Genomic DNA, 23,110 nt, shown 5'->3' with positions numbered 1-23,110 from the left:
AATTCTTTTGGAGGACGCAATATAAATTATATAAATGAAATAAATGCAAGATAAATATAAACTATATAAATTCAAAAGGAAGAGAGCACTAATAACTGGGTAAAGCAGGTTAAGTATCAAAAAGGGCCTTTAGTAGTAGGTAGCACCACAGCCTTCATTTGAAGGAAGCTAGGGATAGAAGAGGCAGAAGTGAAAAGGAAGTACACTACAGAAATAGAAGAGCACCTGTGCAAAAGCATGGATATGGGAAATAATGCCATGTACTATAAACAGCTAGTAGGTCAGTCTGCCTAAAATGGAGATAAAGGGATATTAAATAAGATTGAAGAGGTAGGCTTTAAATAATGAGCTGAAGAGTCTACATTTTCTCTTGGAAGCAATAAGGAAACTGATGATTTTTTTTTCATTGGAGTGACATGATTATATATCTATGTTTTAGGAACATCAATTTACCATCTCTGTGCAGAAGTTGGCTAGAATTAATTTCTATCTGGGGCAGCTAGGTTACACAGTGGATAAAGCACCGGCCTTGGACTCAGGAGTACCTGAGTTCAAGTCTGGCCTCAGACACTTGACACTTACTAGCTGTGTGACCCTGGGCAAGTCACTTAACCCCCATTGCCCCGCCAAAAAAAAAAAAAAAAAAAAAGAATGAATTTCTCTCTCTCTGGTCTCCTCACCCTTAGTTCTCCTCCACATGCTCTTCTTTCTGGCAATACTGGCCCACCCACAGTGGCCTCAAACAGGCCATTCCACCTCTGATCTCTGAGCCTTTGCAATGACAGTCCCAAGCCTGGAATGTTCTAACCCTTCATCTCTGGCTCTTAGCTTCCCTTCACTTCCTTCAAAACTCAACTTGAATATCAACTTCTCCATGAGGTCTCTCACAGTTCCCCAGATGCCAACACTTTCCCTTCTCAGATTGCCTTCCATTTACTCTGTAATCTTTATGTACCCAATTGTTTACATGCTGTTTTCCCCATCAGAATTTGTCATCAGAATCAACAGTACTTTCACCCTGGAGGTGCCTCTCTCACTCCTCTAACTGGTGAATTCGTGACTGAAACCTAAGAAAACTCAGATACGAATTATAGTTGGCTACCTTATAAAACCAAGAAAATACTGTTCTGCTTACCTGAACACTACTTTTTTTAGTTCTACATTTAATTAGATAATTCTTGAGTAAAAGAGTTCTAGTTTGTCTCCACACTCCCACCTCTCTGATCGCTGTAGCCATGTTGTCTGGATCAACCTATGAATAAAATACAGAAATTACATAAATACATACAAATTTATATAGCATACAATCACTATTGATTACAGAAATGCAAATTAAAACAATTCTAAGGTACCACCTCACACCTATAAGAAATGATAGATGCTGCAGTGGATGAGGGAAAAATAAGTACGTAAATGAACTGCTGCTGAAGTAATGAATAATTTCAACCATTTTGGAAAATAATTTGGAACTATGCCCAGAGGGTTATAATCTTGTGCATACCCTTTGATCCAGCAATACCACTACTAGGTCTGTACCTCAAAGAGATTAAAGAAAAAGAGAAAAGACCTATATGTACAAAAATATTTATAATGGCTCTTTTTGTGGTGGTAGAAACTGAAATTGAGGAGATGCCCTACAACTGGAAAATAGCTGAAAAAGTTGTAGCATATGATTGTGATGGAGTACTATTGTGCTGTAAGAAATGATGGGGAGGGCAGTTAGATGGCGTAGTGGATAGAGCACCAGCCCTGAAGTCAAGAGGACCTGAGTTCGAATCCGGCCTCGGACATTTGACACTTACTAGTTGTGTGACCCTGGGCAAGTCATTTAACCCCAACTGCTGAAGAAGGGGGAAGGGAAAGGGGAGGAGGAAGAGAAGGAGAAGGAGGAGGAGAAGGAGGAAGAGGAGGAGGAAGAGGAGGAGGAGGAGGAGGAGAGAAGGAGAAGGAGAGAAGGAGAAGGCGAGAAGGAGAAGGAGGAGAAATAATGATGGAGAGGGGGAGGATTAAAAAAACACATCAAGACCTATATGAACTGATGCAAAATGAAGTGAAAACAAGGAGATCATTGTGCACTGTAACAGCAATGTTGTAATGATGATCAACTTGGCTATTCTGAACAATACAATGATCGGAGACAATTACAAAGCACTCATGATAAAAAAAAATGCTTTCCACCTTGAGAAAAAACTGAAGAACTCTGAGAGCAAACTGAAGTATGATTTTTATCACTTCATTTTTCTTGCTTTTTTAAAAATATGGCTAACATGGAAATATCTTTTGCATAGTTTCACATGTATAATTGATATGATAACTGCCTTCTCAAAGGGTGGGGGAGGGTGGTAAGGAGGGAGTGAAGTTGGAACTCAAAATTTAAAAAGAAAGGAATGTTAAAAATAATATCACATTGAATTTTTAAGTGTGTTCTTCAGAGAATAGTATTAATAACTTTAAGCCACAATATTATAGCACCACTTCACAGACAACAGATTTCTACAGAGGCCTTAAGCACAAATTGTTTAACATGTCATAGGCTAAAACCCAAATCAAAGCTCCTAGCATAGTACCCTGAATCAAATAGGTGCTCACTGAATTAATGAATGAAAAACATGAATATTTCCATTTAAAAGAACAGTATAGATTCTATTTTCTGACTTTACTATGAGAATAATTTTAAATTGTGCTTATTAGCTGTCTTACACGTGTCACAAGAACTCTGGGACTCATTTTCCTCATATGTAAAATGAGGGATTGACTAGATGAACTTCAAGGTCCCTTCCAATTCAAAATATATACTATGTGGGACAGCTAGATGGTGCAATGGATAGAGCACCGGCCCTGGATTCAGAAAGACCTGACTTCAAATGCACCCTCAGACACTTAACACTTACTGGCTGTGTGACCCTGGGCAAGTCACTTAACCCCAATTGCCTCACCAATAAATAAATAAATAAATAAATAAATAGGTGTGTGTGTGTGTGTGTGTGTGTGTACACACACACACACACACAGAGTGAATTCTTTTATGAATGATTGGTATTTTTATGGTCAATGAAATCTTTATTGTGGAATCACAATGCCAAAGGATCTTCATATAAAATATGAATTCCATCAGCCAATCAATAAACATTCATTATGTACCTACTATGTGCCATCAGGCACTGTGCTGAGCTCAGTGTTTTATCATTTTTTCACATCTTAAAAAAAAACAACCTCTAGCTTTGTTTCTTCCTTTAAAATATATCAATGAGAATGACAAAACCAGCTAGATTCCAGAACAGATGAACCTAGCAAACTTCCTATACCCTAAAAGAAAGGAACTGTTTGCCAGAGGCAGGGCAAATTGCATTTGATTCTTCAAGATAAGTGTATAAAAACTTTAAGGGAGATTAAAAAACAAACTACAAATTACAGAATTTAATTACTTAGAGAGCTCTCTCACTCAGCACCATACTTCACATGCCTGTGAACAACAGCAATTAGAACCACAAGCTAGAGAGGAGCAACTTGTTGCTCCTGATGGAAAGAAGACTGGGAAAGCCAACTTGGGTAAATACCACTCCTATCCCTTGGAGGTTATGCAGAGCAGAGAACAGCAGGCGTATCCCTGATGCCTAGCCATAGATGTCCACTTAGCAATAAAAAGGGAGGAAACAAAGAGTGCATGGAGGGAAAATAAAAGGGAAAAAAGCTAAAATGGCAAAAAGATCAAGAGAAAAACCTCAATAGAAGCCCAGGAAAGAAAGTATATGAACCAAGAAAGAGAACAAGAAGAAGGAATAGTAAAAAAGAAAAAAGTAGAAGAGAAAGAAAAAGGAGGGATAGTCAAGAAGAAGGCAGAAAGAGAAGAGGGAAGAATGAGTAAGAATTGAAAGAAAAACCAAAACAGATTTTTAAAAATATAACATGAAGGAAAAGCAAAGAACAGAAAAAAAAGAAGGAATCCTGTGGATACCTCAGAGATCACAAAACAAACAAACAAAAAAAAAACTATAGAGGACTTCTGGATCACATGGGCAGAAAAATGAATAATTATACATTTTCTCTGATCCTTATGACCTCTCAAAGCTCTCCAAAACAGAAATACACACACACACACACACACACACACACACACACGCACACACGCACACACAAAGTAAAGCAACTTCCATTGCCTCTATGGTCTAGAACAGGGCTTCTTAAACTTTTTCCACTCAGGACCCATTTTGGCCTGAGAAAAATTTCTGTGACCCCCAGTATAAAGGTATTTAAAATAGGTATACATAACCTTTTAGATTATTCAACACCCCTCCCCAACCTCTCAGGCTACAGGTAGCAACCAACAAAAAGGCTTGCAACAAAACCGAATCTCAAATTCCAGTCCCCCTTCTTTCCAGTGCCATAGAAACCCTGTCTCCAGACTGAAGAAGAACTTTGCTTGGGTCACTAAAACTAGCAGGAGATAGCCAGTAAGTCGGCAGTCCTTCAAGAGCAAAATCCTGCCAAGAGTCATAATAGCCCGCAGCACCATGGCAGACAACCCTATAGCACAAGTGCTGCAAAGTTCCAAAGTGTCAATGCCTGGTAAGAGAACTGAGGAACAGAGGGAACAAGACAAGGCATGAAGTGGGTGGGGAAGTACTCCTTCCTGGGGGGGGGGGGGGGAAGGGGCAGGTTATGGGGAAAAGGAAGGTGGTGCACAGCACTCTACTAACCCTGAGGGAAAGACTTGAGCATTGAGAAGCAGCTAGTTCTGTCTACCCAAAAATCAGTTCAGAGACCTAGGATGGTGAGCCATAAATTGTCCACAGTGGAAGGAGGCTGAGATACTTTGAGTTATACCCCAAAGGCTCATTGAAGGGGAAAGTCAGATAGTGAGCAATAGGGAGAAAAAGGAAAAGGGACTGAAATTATCAGAGATCTCAGGAAGAAAACTCAAATGTCTTGAACATATGAAGATACATAAACAGGGAAAACATTAACCACAAATGGAAACATGGCCTCCAGAGGTAGTAAACAAATTGAGGAGTCTATGAATAAATACTCTAAAACAAAACAAAATAAAAAACAACCCAACACTTAATAAGACAAAGGATCCTGTGGAATATGAGGAGAACATTGAACCACCACAACCCACTAGGTGTTTCAAAATAGAAATGAGAATTATGAGAACAGAATTTGTGGTCTGAATAGAAAAAATAATGGACAGAATAGAAAACTGTAATCTGCGAGAGCAAGTATCACCAATGAAACAAAAAAGAAAACAGATTTATAATGCAAATATACAGGAGTGAAGGACAATCTAGAAGAGAAACAAAAAAACAACTTTAAATATGCTTGCCAAGCAATCAAAATATGCTGATCTTGAAGACAGGATTTCTTAGAAACAACATAATGATCATAGATTTCTCAAAAGAACAAAACAGGACCAAAAAAAAAAAACCAACCCTTAACGCTATAATGTAGGAAATAATAGAAGATAACTACCCAGAACTTCAGAATATAAAAAATGAAATACCAAATGAAAGAATCAATATATTACCTTCAGAAAACACACACACACATACACACACACACACACACACACACACACACAAACACACACACACACCAAGGCTTCAAATTCCAAGATACAGTGCTTAAATTTAACAATTCAATTCAGAAACCAGGTTCTCCAACTGATTAGGAGAAAGAACTTCAAATACCAAGGAAAAGAAATGCAAACACAAAACTACTTTGACAAACCAGAAAATGTAAAATAGAAAGGAATAAATTTTAAAAAGCAATAGGACTCAGGATGCAAAGGAAATATTCTCTGAAATATACAAAAACATAGAACATAACACATTATGACAGATTTCAAAATCCCTCTCTCAGTTTTGGATAGGCCTAACAGAAAGACAAAACAAATGGGAAAATATGGAACTGAAAAAAATGCTGGAGAAACTAGTGTTAAAAAACTTATGGGGCAGCTAGGTGGTGCAGTGGATAAAGCACCAGCCCTGGATTCAGGAGGGGCTAAGTTCAAATCAGGCCTCAGACACTTATCACTTACTACTTACTGGGCAAGTCACTTAACACTCACTGCCCCGCCCCGCCAAAAAAAGAGAGAGAGAGAAACTTATGGCATCTTCCAATGGGACAGCTAAAGAATATTCATAATTGTCAGCACCCATGGAACTTTTACATAAATTGACTATGTACTAAAACATAGAAATATTACAAACAAGTATAAAAAGGAAGAAATAGTTGATATATCCTTTATAGACCATAAAATAAAAATAAGTCATTGGTTGAGGAACCACAAACAAAAGATAAAAATCCATATGGTGACTTAACAGTAAAATCCTATATAATGAGTGGGTCAAAGAACAAACCATAAAAACATTAACAATGTAAAAGAAAATTATGACAATGACATAACATACCAAAATTTCTGGGATGCAGATAAAGCAGTTTGGGGCGGGGGGGACACAACCCTACAAATACACATTAATAAAATAGATGACAGCAAAGGAATTGAAAACAAAAAATTGGGGGCAGCTATGTGGCGCAGTGGATAAAACACTGGCCCTGGATTCAGGAGGACCTGAGTTCAAATCCAGCCTCAGACATTACTAGTTGTGTGACCCTGGGCAAGTCACTTAATCCTCACTGTCTGGAAGGACGGAAGGAAGGAAAGAAAAAATTGAATTGATAAACTAGGAGTTTGTTTTTTGAAAAACAAAATAAACAGCAAATGTGATTTTTAAAAGAGATAGGAAGGGGCAGCTAGGTGGCGCAGTGTATAAAGCACCGGCTCTGGATTCAGGAGTACCTGAGTTCAAATCCGGCCTCAGACACTTGATACTTACTAGCTGTGTGACCTTGGGCAAGTCACTTAACCCCCATTGCCCAGCAAAAAAAGAAAAAAAAAAAGAGAGATAGGAAAACCAAATTATGTCAAAAATGAAAAAGGAAAACATAATTCAAGTGGAAATAAAGGAAATTATCAGAAACTATCTTGCCCAATTTCATCCTAAGAAAAGAACTTAAAGAAATTGGATGAAAATTTAATAAATACAAAAATATAAAATACCTAGATCAACAAATAAACAAATTTACTATTTAAATAACCCACTATCAGAAAAAGAAATCCATAAATGAACTCAAAAGAAAAATTCTGTAGGAACAGATTTTCAATTGAATCCTATCAAACATTCAAAGAACAATTAACCGCTGTTCTATATCATGTTTGCAATAAGAAGAAAAGAAAGCATCTTTCCAATAACTTTCTATGATATGAATTTGGACTTGATACCTAAAACAGCAAGAGAGAAAGCAGAAAAAGAACACTATAGGCCAAATCCCTAATGAACACTGACACACAAACATTATAGAATAGTAGCAAGTAGGTTACAACGATATTTTAGAAAGATTATATGCTATGATAAGATTGGGTTTATTCCAGGAATACAGGGTTGATCCAACATAAGAAAGGCTATAAATATAAGAAACCATGTTAAAAATATAAATAATTTTTAAAATATATGGTATCAGTAGGCTTTGAAAAGCCTTAACAAAATCCAACAACCCCATTTCTATTTAAAAAAACCTCTAGAAATCATAACAATAAATAAATCATTACTTAATAGAATAAATAATGGATAATTTAAAAACAAATATTATATTTAACAAAGAATAAATAAATCAAGAGTAAAGCAAGGATGCCTATTATCACTACTGATTAACATAACCCTAGAAATACTAGCTAGAGCAATGAGATAAGAAAAAGAAGCTGAGCAAGGCAGCATAAACAAAGAGTAAACAAAATCACTGTTTTCTACAGATAATTTAAGGATGTATTTATGGAACCTTAGGATGTCAATCAAAAATTAATGGAAAAAATAACTGGCAAAGTTGTAGTATACAAAATAAATCTATATAAATCATCAGCATTCCTGTACTTTGTCAACAAAATCTAAGAGTAAAATCTAGAATGAGACTGCATTCAATATAATTACATAAGTTATAAAATATTTGGGAGTATATATACCAAGACTCACCCAGGAATTATGTGAATCCAAATACGAAATCCTCTTTGCAGAAATAAAGACAGATTTAACTAACTAAAGAAACAGCAATTGCTCATGGGCAGGTTAAGTCAATATTTTAGAAATTATAATGCTACCTAAATTAATTTACTTATTCAGTGGTATACCAAACTCCCAAAAGAACATTTTATAGAGTTAGAAGAAAAAACAACAAAATTCATGTGGAGGAACAAACTGTATGACAAAGCAGTAATCATTAAAATTATTTCCTCTTGTTTAAAAAAGAGAGAGGTTCATGAGTGGAATGGATTAGATAAACAACATTCAGACACAAATACAACATAATAGCACATAAACTCAAAGATCAGAATTACTGGAAAAAGGACTCACTATTTGACAAAAGCTGATGGGAAAAATGGACAGTATGGTAAAAATTCGGTTCTGACTAACATCTCACATCATATACCATAATAAGCTCCAAATAGATATATATCCTAGATCTAAAAGGTTATACCATAAATAATAAATAAGTATGAGAAGCAAGAAAAAAATCACCTATAAGATCTATGGATAGGGAAAAAATTTCTCAATTAAACAAGCAAGAAAGAGGAACACATAAGATAAAATGAATAGTTTATATTATAAAATGTAAGGTTTTTACACAAATCTAATATAGTAAAAATTAGACAAAAAAAAAAGCCAGTTAACTAAGAGGAAAAAAAACTTTGCTGCAAAGACCTCTGATAAAGGTCTCATTCAAGATATCTGTATCTATATATCTACATCTATCTATATCTATATATATACACACACATAAATGTATATATACGTATATAGTAGTAGTAGGCTTCCACCAGTCCCGGACGACCATGGATCAGCGCCTTGAAGAGCCACAAGCCACAGTGTGGCTGTGCAGACCGATAGGGGAGTCGCAGCTCCTGCCGCAAGGAGGACATCGGAAAACTGCGCTCTCTGTTGCCCATCAGTGTCTCATTCATTTTTCTTCCTCCCAAGCTTGAAGGCCCATCTCAGCTGTGAGCAAGCTGCTCCTGAGTACTGAACCCCATCAGGCTCTAAGCTATCAATGCTCAATTTTTTAAAAAAAAGCTCGAAATCATTAAAAATTAGAGAAATGAAAATTAAAGCAACATTGAAGTTCCACCTTATACTCATCAGACTGACAAAGGTGACAAAAGAAAAAAATTATAAATGTTGGTGGCATTGCAAAAGAACAGGTATACTTCATTGTTGATAGAACTGCAAATTAGTCATTTCAGACTATGTCCAAAAGTTACTAAAATTGTGTATATATTCTCTGGCCTAACTATACCATTACTAGGTCCATACTCTAAAGAGATCATAGCGGGGCGGGTAGGTGGCGAAGTGGATAAAGCACCGGCCCTGGATTCAGGAGTACCTGAGTTCAAATCCGGACTCAGACACTTGACACTTACTAGTTGTATGACCCTGGGCAAGTCACTTAACCCCCATTGCCCTGCAAAAAAAAAAAAGAAAAAAGAAATAAAGAGATCATAGAAAGATGAAAAGGACTTATATGTCAAAAATTATTTATAGCAGCTCTTTCCATGTTAACCAAAAATTGATAACTAAGGGGGTATCCAGGGCAGCTAGGTGGTGCAATGTATAGAATGCAGGCCTGGAATCAGGAAGATTCATCTTCCTAAGATCAAATCTGGCTCCAGACACTTAACAAACTGTGTGTCCTTGGGCAAGTCACTTAACCCTGTTTGCCTCAGTTTCCTCACCTGAAAAATGAGCTCGAGAAGGAAATGGCAAACCACTCCAGTATCCTTACCAAGAAAACACCAAACAGGGTCATGAAGAGTTGGACTGATCACCACCAACAAAGCGGATGTATCCTCTTATTGGTGAATGGTTAAACAAAATATGGTATATGGACAAAATGGAATAGTACTGTGCCATAAGAAGTTATGAAATGGACTGTTTCTTGGAAATTGGGAAGACCTCTGAACTGATTCTGAGCTAAGTGAGCAGAACTAAGAAAAAAATAACATCATCATAGAGAAAGACAACTTTGAAAGATTTTAGAATTCTCATCAATGAACCACCAGTCCAAAAGAATGAAAATCAAATGCACTCCTCACAGAGAGATAATTAAAATGCAAAAAGAGATATACTATTTGGATTTGACTAATGTAGGAATTTATTTTGCAGGATTATTCACGTGTGTATTAAGGGCTTTATTTTTCAGAGAGGTTTAAAAAATTTTTTTGCTCAACACGGGGTAGAGAAAATGGAAAAACCAGAAAGGGGGAGAAGCTAAGTCACTGAAAAAGAATGAGTTATGATGTCATCAAAGACAACATGTTTTCAGAAACTTTGCACCAAAATAAAACACCTAACAAAATATTATTATGGTTATTCTATAAATTATAGAAATCCATATGTATTACATTATTTTTATCTTATGATTAAGATGCACTTATGTAAGTTAATACAATTGTAATTTTTTAAAAAATGGAGTCTCTTGACACATTGACATACTTTGCCAGAGCAGAAGTAGAACCACAAACTGATTGTCACCACTGAGACCCTATAGAGAAGGCAGAGAAGGGGAGCTAGGGAAGCAATCTGTAGAAAAGAAGATACTGGAGCATTTAGGCTCCAGAAGACTATGAAAATGAGAACATAGGAGGCTGACACTAGATGAAGAATACCAGTAATCAAGAGCCAAGCAAAGGCTAATCAAGCCCTAAGGGGCTGCAGAACTGTCATTGCCAAAATTTAAATTCCAGTTTTGATCTCTAGTTGCCCAAATTGTCTCATGGAGGTGGTTCAATTTCATTGTCCATTTATTTTCTTATGTGAATTACTTTGCTATTTTGTCTTAATTAAATACTTTGCTGGCAGCTAAGTGGTACTGGATAGAGCACCAGGCCTGAAGTCATAAAGATAGGAATTCAAAACCGGCCTTGGATATTTACTAGCTGTGTTACTCTGGGCAAGTCACTTGATCCCTATTTGCCTCACTTCTTCTTCATCTGTAAAATGGGTACATATTGGAGAAGGAAGTGGAGTTAAGGGGGTCACATAGAGTTGGACAAGAATGAACAACTGAACAGCAACAAAAATTGGTGGGGGGGAAAGAGGTTACTTGTTACTGGGCCCTAGTTGTTACTGAAACCAACGATTTAAGGCCATATAATCTCTTTTGTCCAAGAAGGAGAATCACCTGAGAAAGTACTGAGGGGTAGATGCAATGAAAGTTTTGAAGGCAAAGAACAACTAAATAAGAGGTGAAACATAGGAAAAAGTAGAATAATAAAGACTAAGATTAGGGAAATATCACTTTCAAAACTATTATTTTCAAACTACTATTAAATGAATTTAAATGCTGAACATTATAACAAATGATGACAAATCCAGAACTACAAGGAATGGGATGTAAGAGGTCATCTAATCCAAACCTCTATTTTATAGACAAAAATTTAGACAAAATACTAAAAATTGATTTGGAGGAACAAAAGGTCTAGAATCCCAAGGGAAACATGCATTTTTTTTAAAATTAATTACCTAATGGATGTGACCAAAGGATATAAACAAACAGTTCTTATTAACAACCATGAGGCATTGTTCCAAATGTCTAATAAGAAAAATCAAAAGAATTTTTAGGTTCCATTTCATACCCAGGAAACTGACAGTGATGACAAGTGATGAGAAAAGTCAGTGTTAAGAAGGGCTACATTAGGGGCAGCTAGATGGCGCAGTGGATAGAGCACCAGCCCTGGAGTCAGGAGTACCTGAGTTCAAATCCAGCCTCAGACACTTAATACTTAACTAGCTGTGTGACCCTGGGCAAGTCACTTAACCCCAATTGCCTCACTAAAAAAAAAAAAAAAAAGAAGGGCTACATTAAGATGGGCACCCTAGGCCTTCTGGCCTCAACCCCTAATACATATTCCATAAAAACTTGCTACATTAAATGATTTTGTCCACCCCAGAACTACACAAGAGTCAACCAGGAGCCCCTGGGAGTAAGAAACAACACCTCCCAAAAAGCCAGTGACAGAACAAGCAAAAAAGATGGAAGCTTTCCAGCAAATTCAGGGTCCTAAGACACCACAGTGAACCCTTAAGATGCAATGCTCTAAATTTCAAAGTTTCAAGAAAGCCCCAAACCTACGAACAGTCAGTACAGATATCTTCTGGGAAGTGGAGGTCAGTGCAGGAACCCAGGTCACTCCACCCCAAAATGCATCACAGGTAAGAGCCTGGCCCTGACAGAAAGCCTCTGGTGAGAAATAAAGACTGTAGATAAAGAGAAAAAAAGAACATACCAACCACTAAAAAAATTATTATAGATATAGAAAAGTAATAAATAAACCCAACCTAAAAAAGAGAATAATTCCACAATAATTATAGGGATGCAGTAGAGGTAATTTGTTTGATTTTCCACAAGGACTACCTGAATACCTGTAAGATATAAAATGAGAGAAAAAAAATTAACAATGGAGAAAATAATTAGAAGGACAATAAATAGCTTAGGACAGTGGTAAGCCTTACAAAGTAACAGATCCTCTGAAAGGTAGAATAAATCAAACAGAAATTAGGAGTAACTAGTTGGCCCAATGGATAGAGTGCTGGGCCAAAAGTCAGGAAGACTCATTTTTCCGAGTTCAAATCTGGTCTCAGACACTTACTAGCTGTGCTACCCTGGGCAAATCACTTCACCCTCTTTGCCTCAGTTTCCTCATCTGTAAAATTATCTAGAGAAGGAAATGGCAAACTATTCTAGTATCTCTGTCAAGAAAATCCCAAATAGGATCACAAAGAATAGGATACAACAGAACAACAACAAAAGAGAAATTAATGACTCGATGAGAAAACAAAAAAAATTATATCAACAATTAAAAGATTGAAAAAAACAAAAGAAAATGTAAAGTATCTGACCTGAAAAATAGGTGGAGAGATAACTTTAAAATTATCAGATGAAGTGAAAACCAGGATCACACACAAAAAAGTCCCGACTACTCTATTTTTAAAAAATCATAAATGAAAACTGGTAAGATCTATTAGAACCATATGACAAAATGGAAATGGCAAGAATCCACCTCCTCAAAGAAATCCCAAGAAGAAAATTTTAAAGGGTTAAAGCCAAAATCCTAAGCTTCCAAATTGCAGGAAATATACTTCAAGGAGCCAGAAAGCAGGAATTCAAATAACAAAGAACTACAGTCAGGATCACAAAAGATGTGACAGCTTTAAGACTTAACCAAGAATAACTTACCCTGCAGAGCTGACTATAATGCTACAAGGGAAAAATAGGCCTTTCAAAGACAACTTTCAAGAACTGATGATGAAAGGTGAGTAGAAACTGTGAAATATAAAAACACAAGACTCGAGAGAAATTTTTCCAACTTTTTTCTTTTTAATATAAACGATCTTATTTTTCTCCAATTACATGCTAAAATATTTTAAAACTTCTTTTAACGTTTTGAGTTTTAAATTCTATCCCTGCCTCCCTTCCCTTCCTCTCCCCTCCCTGAGACAGAAAGCAATAGGATATAGGTTATATGTATAAAATCATGTAAAACATTTCCATATTCATCATTTTGTACACCCACTCCTATAAAAAATTCCAGAGACATTTAGAAAGGTTGTTGTTTTTTTTTTTTGTCCTTCATTCCCGAAAAGGGCCGTGACATCACTGATGTCATGACTTGCAATGAATTGGGTTAAAGTGAGGGAAAGCTGTGCTAGGTTACCAACCTCACTCTCCTCCAGAGCCATCTGGGTACAGTGGTGAAACAGGACAACTGGAAAAGCCCCAGATGTTTAAGGCAATTGGGGTTAAACTGACTTGAACAGCATCACACAGCTAGTAAGTGTCTGAGGTGAAATTTGAACTCAGATCATCCCAACTTCAGGGTCAGTGCTCTATCCACTTCACCACCTCACTGACCCTAGAAAGGTAATTTTATTCCAGCAACTAGAAGGAGCCATATGATGGTGAAATGCTACCATTATACCAAGGGATAACAAACAGGTGTCCCTTAAGAAACACAATGTGTTAAAAGGGCACTAAAAGAGTTAAATAAGACAAGTAGGGCAGTAGGATAGAACGGGTTCTGTACTCATGGTTTTAAGAGGGGAAACAAAAGAGAAAGAAAAAGGAATATCCTAGTGTAGAAAAGAGAAAGAAAGGGTATATTTCTCATACTGCAGGAGAAGAACAGTTTACAAACATGAATAAAGGAATTAGGGAAGAGGACATTAAATAAATCTCACTGTCACCCAGATAAAGGAAGGTTGAAAACTCAGCCTACCACACCCACCCCACTCCCACACACATTTGATGTAAAAACAAGCAAGGATAAGAAGAGGAATATCAAATCCCTTCTCTTTCACCATCTTCTTGGGGGTGAGATGCTAAAAAAAGAAAACAATAACTGAGAAAAATATATTCAGCAAATTTTCTCTGATAAAGGTGTGATATCTAAGATATTTGGTAAATTATTTAAACTTATAAGAACAAGAGTCATTCCCTAATAAATATTCAAGGGCTATTACACAAAGTTCTCAAAGAATAAAATTCAAGCTATCAGCAAAATTATAAACATACTCTAAACTGCTAATAAGAAAAATGCAAATTAAAACAACTCTGAGGCTGCATATGTCATACTCATCAGATTGGAACATGAGATCTAGAAGCAAACGAAAATAATAACATAATGTTCAATAAAACTAAAGACAACTACTAGGATAAAGATTCACTATTTCTCAAAAACTTCAGAGAAAACTGGAAGAAAGTTTAGACTAACACCTCACATATACCAAGATGTACTTCAAAGGGATATATCACTTGATATAAAGGTCATATAAAGATGCAAAGAAGAAATTACATTTCACAACTATAAATGGCAGAGTTCTCAGTCAAACAAGGGGGAGAGGGGATCATAAAGAAAATGGACAATTTTGCTTACATAAAATTGGCATTCATACTGACAAAATCAACCCAGTTAGAAGGGAAATTGTTCATTGGGAAAAATCTTCGCAACAAAGTTGATAAAGTCTGATATCAAAGAAATATGAGAAGCTGATTCAAATTTATAAATATAAGAATTATTACACAATAAATAAATGTTCAAAGGATATGAACAGAGAGTTCTCAAATCAAAGCATTTATTTATTAAGTGCTTACTATGTGACAGGTACTATACTAAATGCTGGAGATACAAAGAAAGACAAAAACAAAACAAAAAAATTATCAACAACCATATGAAAAAATTCTCCTTTCATCAATAAGAGAAATGCAAATTACAACAATTCTTAGGTTCCACTTCACATCCATCAGATTGGCAGACATGACCAAAAAAGAAAAATAACCATCACTGGAGGTGCTAATGGAGAAGAGACACAATCATGCTCTGTTTGGTACAGCTATAAATTGGTGGAGCCATTCTGGAAAGCTAGCCATACTAGGCAGGACCTCCAAAAGGTATAAAAAAAGAAGCAAAAGAACTTGCAAAGAAACACTCTGTTGTAACAAAGAACCATGAATTAAGGGGCTGCCCATCAGTTACAGAATGGGCAAACAAATTATGGTAAATAAATGTAATGAGATACTGTTATGCCATAAGAAATGACAAAAGATGGATTCTTCAAAATCTGACAAGAATTATATGAACTGATACAGAATAATCAGCAAACAATTTACACAATGACTATAACATTATAAAGAAAGAATTAAGATCTCATCATTTGGTCAACAAACATTAAGTTCCTACTATGTTCCAGGCACTATGCTAAGCAATGGTACAGGAAATGCAAAGAAAGGCAAAAAAAACAAACAAACAGAACCTGCTCTCAAAGAGCTCTCAGTCTAATGGTGGATACAACAGCCAAAAAACAACATACAAATAAGATATACTTATATGGATGTATCTATATGTATATGTGGAGAGAGAGAGAGAGAGAGAGAGAGAGAGAGAGAGAGAGAGAGAGAGAGATAGGATGAATTGGAGTTAATCTCAGAGGGATGGCACTAAAGTAAAGGAGGACTTGGAAAGGCTTCTTGCAAAACTGTGGTGCTTCAGGTAAAAGCTGAAGTAAGCCAGGGAAGTGAGGAGGTAGGAACATAGATACTGAGTTCCAGGATTTGGGGGGGTGCATCCAGTGGAAATTCTCAGTCAGGAGGTGGAGTGTCGTCACATGTGAGAAACAATATAAGACTGGAAAGGTAGGAAAAGATGTTCAATCACAATTCCAGAAGACCAATGATGAAACATGCTTTTCCATGTAACATGTTAAGGGGCAGCTAGGTGTCGCAGTGGATAGAGCACCGGCCCTGGATTCAGGAGGACCTGAGTTCAAATTCAGCCTCAGACCCTTGACACTTACTAGCTGTGTAACCCTGGGCAAGTCACTTAACCCCAACTGCCTCACCAAAAAAAAAACAACCAAAAAATCAACAAAAAAAGAAAGTAACATGTTAATTGTATAGAATGAGACATACACCATCAAAGACAATTTGTGGCTTTTCTATTGTTTGATAATATTTATTAATTATAAGGAGGGCCTTTTTTTCTCAAAGATGGGTGGGAAGGAATTGTGGGGGATGAGGGAGGCTAGTGACAGTGATGCCAAAAAGAAAGAAAAAAAAGAATGTTAATGAAACATTTTTAGAATACACAGAACAGAAGGAGGTTCAGAGGGTGACACAGGCAGAATAGCTTTGGAATCAATGGGCTGAATTTGCTGTATGTAATAGAGATTTGTATTTTATATACAATCTACTTTTTCTATTCTTCTTTATATATGGAAATGTTCATATTTGTTGATGCTTGTCAAGTTCACAATAACAAAAATGATTTATTTTAAAGGCAAAGGGAGAAAACTGGAGTTTTACTTAATAGGATAATAAAAAGATCGGAGTTTTCTGCACTTTAGAAAAATCATTTTAGCAGCTGTGTCGAGCCGGAGAGAGACTTCAAGCAAGAATAATAATTACGTATCAGTATGCCAGGTGGGATGATGAGAACTTAACCTGGAGAGGTGGCCTTGAAAGTAAAGAGACAAATTCAAGAGATGCTGAGGAGGTAGAAATGACAAGGTTTGGCAAATGATTAAGTGGTTACTGAAGAATACATGCTATTTATCCTAAGTCTATGATAGAATTACTGATGCAGAAAAACTTCCAAAGTGAGAAATACCGTAACTCCTGGTGGTTTTTGAGCCACTGGTCTTCATGTCTGACAACTCCTTTTCAGTATCCTTTGCTGGTTCCTTACCCATAACACTTGACTATAGATATTTCCCAAGATTCTGCCCTACTCTTGCTGCTTCTGTTTCTTCATTCTTTTTTTTGTCGGGGAAATGGGGGTTAAGTGACTTGCCCAGGGTCACACAGCTAGTAAGTGTCAAGTGTCTGAGGCCGAATTTGAACTCAGGTCCTCCTGACTCCAGGGCCAGTGCTCTAACCACTGTGCCACCTAGCTGCCCCCTGTTTCTACATTCTTATGATCTCTTGCTCAGTGACCATATCAGCTCTCATGGATTTTATTATTAACTTAATGTGGCCAACTCCTAAATTGTCAGCTGCTCAGTTGTCAATTACATATTTCAACTTGGATGTCTCATAGGCATCTAAACTTCCAAAACTGAACTCATAGTTTTCCCCCTCAAAATCACTCTTTTGAACTTCTTTATTTCTGTTGAAGGTACCACTATCCTTCTAAATATGTGTTCCTACAAAATATTTCATATTTGTTCCATTCTGTTTCCTTAATTAGCCAATTCACTAGTTTCTTCCTTAACTCCAATCCATCTTCCACACAACTGCCAAAATGATTTTCCTAAAAATCAGGTCCAAACGCGTCATTCCCCTACTCAATAACCAACATCAGCTCTCTATAGCCTCAAGGATTTGTGTTAAGATAATGGAATTTGGTAGACGCCCAAGAGTCTGACTTGATTGACTTAGTAGTGTTTGAATTGGGTGTGAAAGAGGAACTACTAAGTACCCACTTAAAGGTGATTAGATTTTAGCCAACCCTGAGGTCAGTGTGTTCCCAGAAGCTATGGACAGCAACATCAAGTGTTCTTACAGGCTATGGACTGCAACATCAACAGGAGACCGCTCTCAGCCAATCAACTTGAAGAACCTCCCATTTCTCAGAAGAGGACAGGAAGGAGGAAGTTGAGGCTGTCGGAGAGAATCTTGCTCTTTGGTTCTAGACATGGGCTGTGGTCACAGGGTTTCAAGTAGACGGTTAGGAAGGCTAGGATTTCCATGCTCTAAGGAATCTGTCCTCAATCTTATATCTTTTAATAAACCCTTAAAAGCCTAAACTCTTGGTGTATTTATCAGTGATTTTAGCCAATTTCCCCCAAAACTGGGGGAACTGATTAGAAACCACACTTAGATTTTTAAACCACACAGTTTAAACATAAATTCCATATTTAGCATTTAAGGTCCTTCACAATCTGTCTCCGATCTACCTTTCCAGGCTTATTATACAATACTTTCTTTCACCAGCTCTATGGTTCAGCCAAATAGGCCTTTTTGTTGTGTATCACACAAAACTCTCCACCTCCCACCTCCATGCCTCCATACTGGCTGTCCCCCATAACTGAAATGTGCTTCATCATTCTCACCTCTAACTTTCAGAAACTTTTTCCTTCAAAACTCTACTTAGGCACTACTTTCCAGCTACTAATTACTGTAATGATTAGAATGACGCCACCTGCTGGAGACTTACTGTAGAAGAGTTCCGCCCATGAAGCGAAGGTCTTTGAGGGCAAGACCAGGAGTCTTTTCTTTGGGCATCAGGAAGTGACGTTGGCTAGTGGGAGGAAGAAGGCAGCTAGAAATGCGCTCTCCCTTTAATAGATAGGAATCTAGGCTTTTCTTCTCTCTTTATCAAATTCTTATTCTCCTTAATAAATGCTTAAAAGTCTAACTCTTGCTAAAGCTTATAATTTATTGGCGACCACGCACTAGATATTTTAGACAGTTTAGCTGGAATTTTAGCCCTTAATATTACCTTCCCTTTAAAAATGTACTTTGCATTGCATTTATCTTGTAAATTATGTACATATCTATACACCTGTAGTCTCCAAACAAAAAAAAAAGACAGAAAGGAAGAAGGAAAAAAAAAAAAGAAAGGAAGCTCCCTGTAGGCTCTTGTTTGTTTTGGTTTTGTATTCCTAGCCCCTACCACAGTGTCTGGCAGGCACAAAGCAGGTACTTAATAAATGTTTGAATTGATTGTTTCATATCTTACCAGTACTTTATTTATCTCCAGTTTCTAAAACTTTCCTCTAACAAATAAATTATGCTTATTGCTAGTAATTAAGACTATTTAATACTTTTTTGCTCCTACATTATCCCTTCCCTTCTAAGTTCATAGATTAAAATTTTTCCTCCTTCCATTTCAACTGGTGTTATAAAATAGCTGAAGCTACAGAAAACAAAAAACTGGACTTTTCCAAGTTTTTTTAACTAACATTTTCAGGATTTTCTTCCTCTAAAGTTATTTTCCAATGCCTCGTAGTGGTGCTGTAGTCAATGTGGGATCTTAAGACATGATGCTGGCAGAATACAAACCAGTACAAGTACGGATCAGCGTGCTCTACTGGAAACCATACTGGTCTTAGATTCAGAAAACCTAATTCAAACCCAGAATAACACTTACTAGCTGGGTAACCTGAGACAGGCCACATTGCCTCTCCCATAAAAAAGGCATAACTGATATTACCTACCTCTTAGGACTGATGTTAAAGAAATGTTTTATAAACACTTAATGGCTACAGAAATGTGAGCTGTCTTTACAAAACCAGAAAGGCTTAAACTAGAGAACCTAGTGATTGACCATGTCTGTCAACTAAGAATTAGTCTCACTTAATTTGGGGAAGCTCAATATCAGAAAATTAGTGAGTGATCATATATACTTCACCAAAGCAATTCATGAAACCACAAGGCATCAATCTAGGGGTTATAATATCCATTAGCATTATCAGTGTCCATACCAATGCAAAAATCCTTAAGGTAAGTATTATCAGGACCTTTGTATTATTCAATACAAACAACAAATGACACTCAATTATATAACCTTTGATTCCTTACAACTCATGTAAGAATCAATCATAATTAAGCATACTTCGAAAATATATAAGGTTTACTAATCAGACTTCAGGGTAAGAAACACCTCAGGTAACAGTGCCCAAGAGGCTCTCCTTGTTTGCATGCAATTATACAAAGTTCTCCTTTCCAGAAAAACAAGTATATGTACAGCCTCACCTATAAATGCTAAGAGGATAGATTAAGCCAAGGATGCCATGGTGTAACTCATAAATAGAAACATTCAAGCTAAAGTTTCCTATTCTTTTTTTGCAGGTATTGTCATTTTTCCCCCTCAGGAGAAATAGCTATAAGGTATAGCTCACTTTATACAAAAAAAAAAAACTGCTTGTAAAATTTGTAAATAAATCAAATTATAAAAATCAAATTTATTTTAATCTAATCATAGGTAGCAGGAACACTTGCTATTTAAAACAATCCTATATGGAATCATTTTAAACTATTAATCCTGAAAAATGAGGCATTATTACACAATTCCTTGAATATAATACATATAAACACAGATTCAACGAAATCGACATAATTTACTTATTAATAAGTCACAGGTTTTTACACTTAGTTTTTGCTTAAAGTATACCTAAGTAACATAAACAAATTTCTAATAGTTAGTCAGTAAAGGTCCCACTGATTTCCCAATAGGTTTTCTATCTTGATTACAGAAGTAAACATTTTTCAAATGGAAACTTTCCAATAAATAATGCTACTCTATGTTATCATTCCAATACATCCTATTAAAGTGGCCACACTTTAGAACTATTCCTTACAAATAAAGATAAAGTACCTAAAAATAAACCATGTCCTTCAAGCTACCACCATGTAGGGCTCCTACATATACATAGCTTGTCTGGCTTTATATTTGACTGGAGCTTTTCCTTATGTTTTAGGACCCACATTTTTCCCATAACAAAATATTTTCATTATATCTATGTATATATGTATAGATATAATACATTTTCAATCGTGTAACCCAAACATCTTTTCAAAAACACCTCACCAGTAATTACATCATTTGGTATTATCTGTTTCAAAAATTATCAATGTGACATTTGATTTTCAGAGTTTTTGTTACCGCTATCAAGGACTGCGGGGAAGAAAATATACAGAAACACAAAGTCATAGTCCCTTCTGCCTCCTTAGTTTCCTTACAGGTCACAGGTCAAGGGGCTTCTTTTTTGGCAGTCTGGTTAAATCACCTAATGTTTTTAAATATTTAAAATAAAATACATAGGATTACGAAGTAAAGTCAAGAAGCACTTCTCAACAAATACTATGTATCAGACACTGTGCTGAGCTCTGGAAACCTCAAAGGTTGGTGAAAATGAAGACGCAGGGTGTTTTTGGGGGGGGAGGGCGGGTGTTTAGTTTTTGGGTTTTGTTTTTTTTGACAAGTTCTCAGACACTTGCTGTGAGACCCTGGGCAAGTCACTTCAACCCTGTTTGCCTCAGTTTCCTCATCTGTAAAATGAGATGGAGAAGGAACTAGCAAATCACTCCAGTATCTTTATCAAGAAAACCCCTAAACGGGGTCACGGAGAGTCCTACAAGACTGAAAAACGATTGGACTGTACCGGACTCACCGACCCCTGGTGAAAAACTCCTGCTAAAAGCCAACAACCAGGTCACAAAAGCAGTGCAAGTAGCCTCTTCTCTCCTCCACGTCCTCCAACTCACTACTCCAAGGAGACTCCCGTGCCTCCTCCACCACCACCACCCTCCCTCCCTCCCTCCCAAAGCAGCAGCTCACAAATCAACAACCTTGGGGGTAGCTGGAGGAGTGCAAAGAAACAGAAATAAACAAGATGACAGAACCCCACCCAAAGGACGGTCCCTAACCGAGGCTGGCCTCGGCTTCCCCAGCCCGATCCTCCTGCACCTCTCCCCCGGGTGCTATTCCACTCGCCCCCTCCCCACGCACACGCACTCACACACATAACACACACACACACACACATAACACACACACACATAACACACACAAGCACGCACTCTTCTTGGGAAGGACGTTTCTGCTCCATCCTACTCCCACCGTAGCCTCGGTCTCGGCCTCTCGCTCGGCCCTCGCCCCCGCCCCCGCCATCGCCTCTCGCCTTACCCAGCGGCCTCCGCCGGCCAGTCGGACTGACGGACGTCGGGCTCCCGGGCTCCAGCTCCGGCTCCGGCTCCGGCTCCTCTCTCTGCCTCTTCACTTCAGGGCCTCCGGCGTCGCTCCCGCACAGGGGGGCGCCCGACTGCGGAGGAAGTGCGACAGACCTCTTGTTTTTTTCTTTTCCTTTTTCCCTAGGGGGAGGCGGGGTGCTGGGGCGGGGGGCGGAGGGGAAAATTGGGAATGCGAAGCTCAGCGACGGCGTCGGTAGCGGGAGCTGCTGCAGCGTCAAAAGCAACTGCTGCGGTGGGGGCTACCCACCTGCTCCAGAGGCCTCCGAAATGCGGAGCGCGCAGGGAAGGGGCGGAGCTAGAAGGGAGCGCGAGCCCCGCCCCGCCTGGAGCGGAGCGCACCCACGGAGTCCCCTAGGGCAGAGTGGGGATGCGGCAAACAGCTAGGCAGGCAACCTGGAGACTTTTGACCTTGCACAGTGCGGTGGCAAGACTGTGCCAGTCCCTTCCTTTGAACGGCGCTCCTCTCCCCGCCTCCTCACCCACCGCACACTCATTAAACACCTTCCTAGCTTTCTCCCCACTAGCTGCTGTGGCTGAGCTTTCTCACCACCACTATTTATTGACTGCCCGCTTCTGCACCCTCATGCCCCCTATTCAATAAGCATCTATTGGGCTCCTTCCTGTGTCTCCTTTCTTGTTCATCCCCTGACTATTCCGTCGTCATCATCACCATTATCATCATCGCCTTCCTCACACTTCTAACCACCCCACTATCCTCACATCTGCATCTTTCTTCCATCACTTAGCAAGCACAGTGCTTGGCACATCGTTGTTTGTCTTCCGTTTTCGAAAAGGACCAATGACATTACGGGGT

At 37.8% G+C, this 23,110-nt stretch overlaps 1 protein-coding gene across 2 annotated transcripts in view; it reads right to left on the bottom strand.

Annotated features, from left to right (window-relative positions):
• The window catches only part of ABCA5 (ATP binding cassette subfamily A member 5), a 136,497-nt gene extending 113,958 nt beyond the window's left edge, over positions 1-22,539 (bottom strand). Inside the window, exons 1-2 of one of the 2 annotated variants that reach the window (XM_044002517.1) lie at positions 22,232-22,539; positions 1,136-1,252 (exon numbers count right to left, since the gene is read on the bottom strand). In XM_044002517.1, the coding sequence (XP_043858452.1) occupies positions 1,136-1,237 (102 nt within the window). In that variant the 5' untranslated portion in view covers positions 1,238-1,252; positions 22,232-22,539. Of the gene's footprint in view, positions 1-1,135; positions 1,253-21,716; positions 21,736-22,231 lie in introns of those variants that run through there. The other variant, XM_044002518.1, reaches the window with a different exon arrangement.
• Between the last annotated feature and the right edge of the window lie 571 nt (positions 22,540-23,110).

The sequence above is a fragment of the Dromiciops gliroides genome, chromosome 4 (genome assembly GCF_019393635.1).
Source record: "Dromiciops gliroides isolate mDroGli1 chromosome 4, mDroGli1.pri, whole genome shotgun sequence".
In the NCBI taxonomy this organism is placed as follows: Eukaryota; Metazoa; Chordata; class Mammalia; order Microbiotheria; family Microbiotheriidae; genus Dromiciops; species Dromiciops gliroides.
This window is presented reverse-complemented; position numbering and strand designations above follow the sequence as displayed.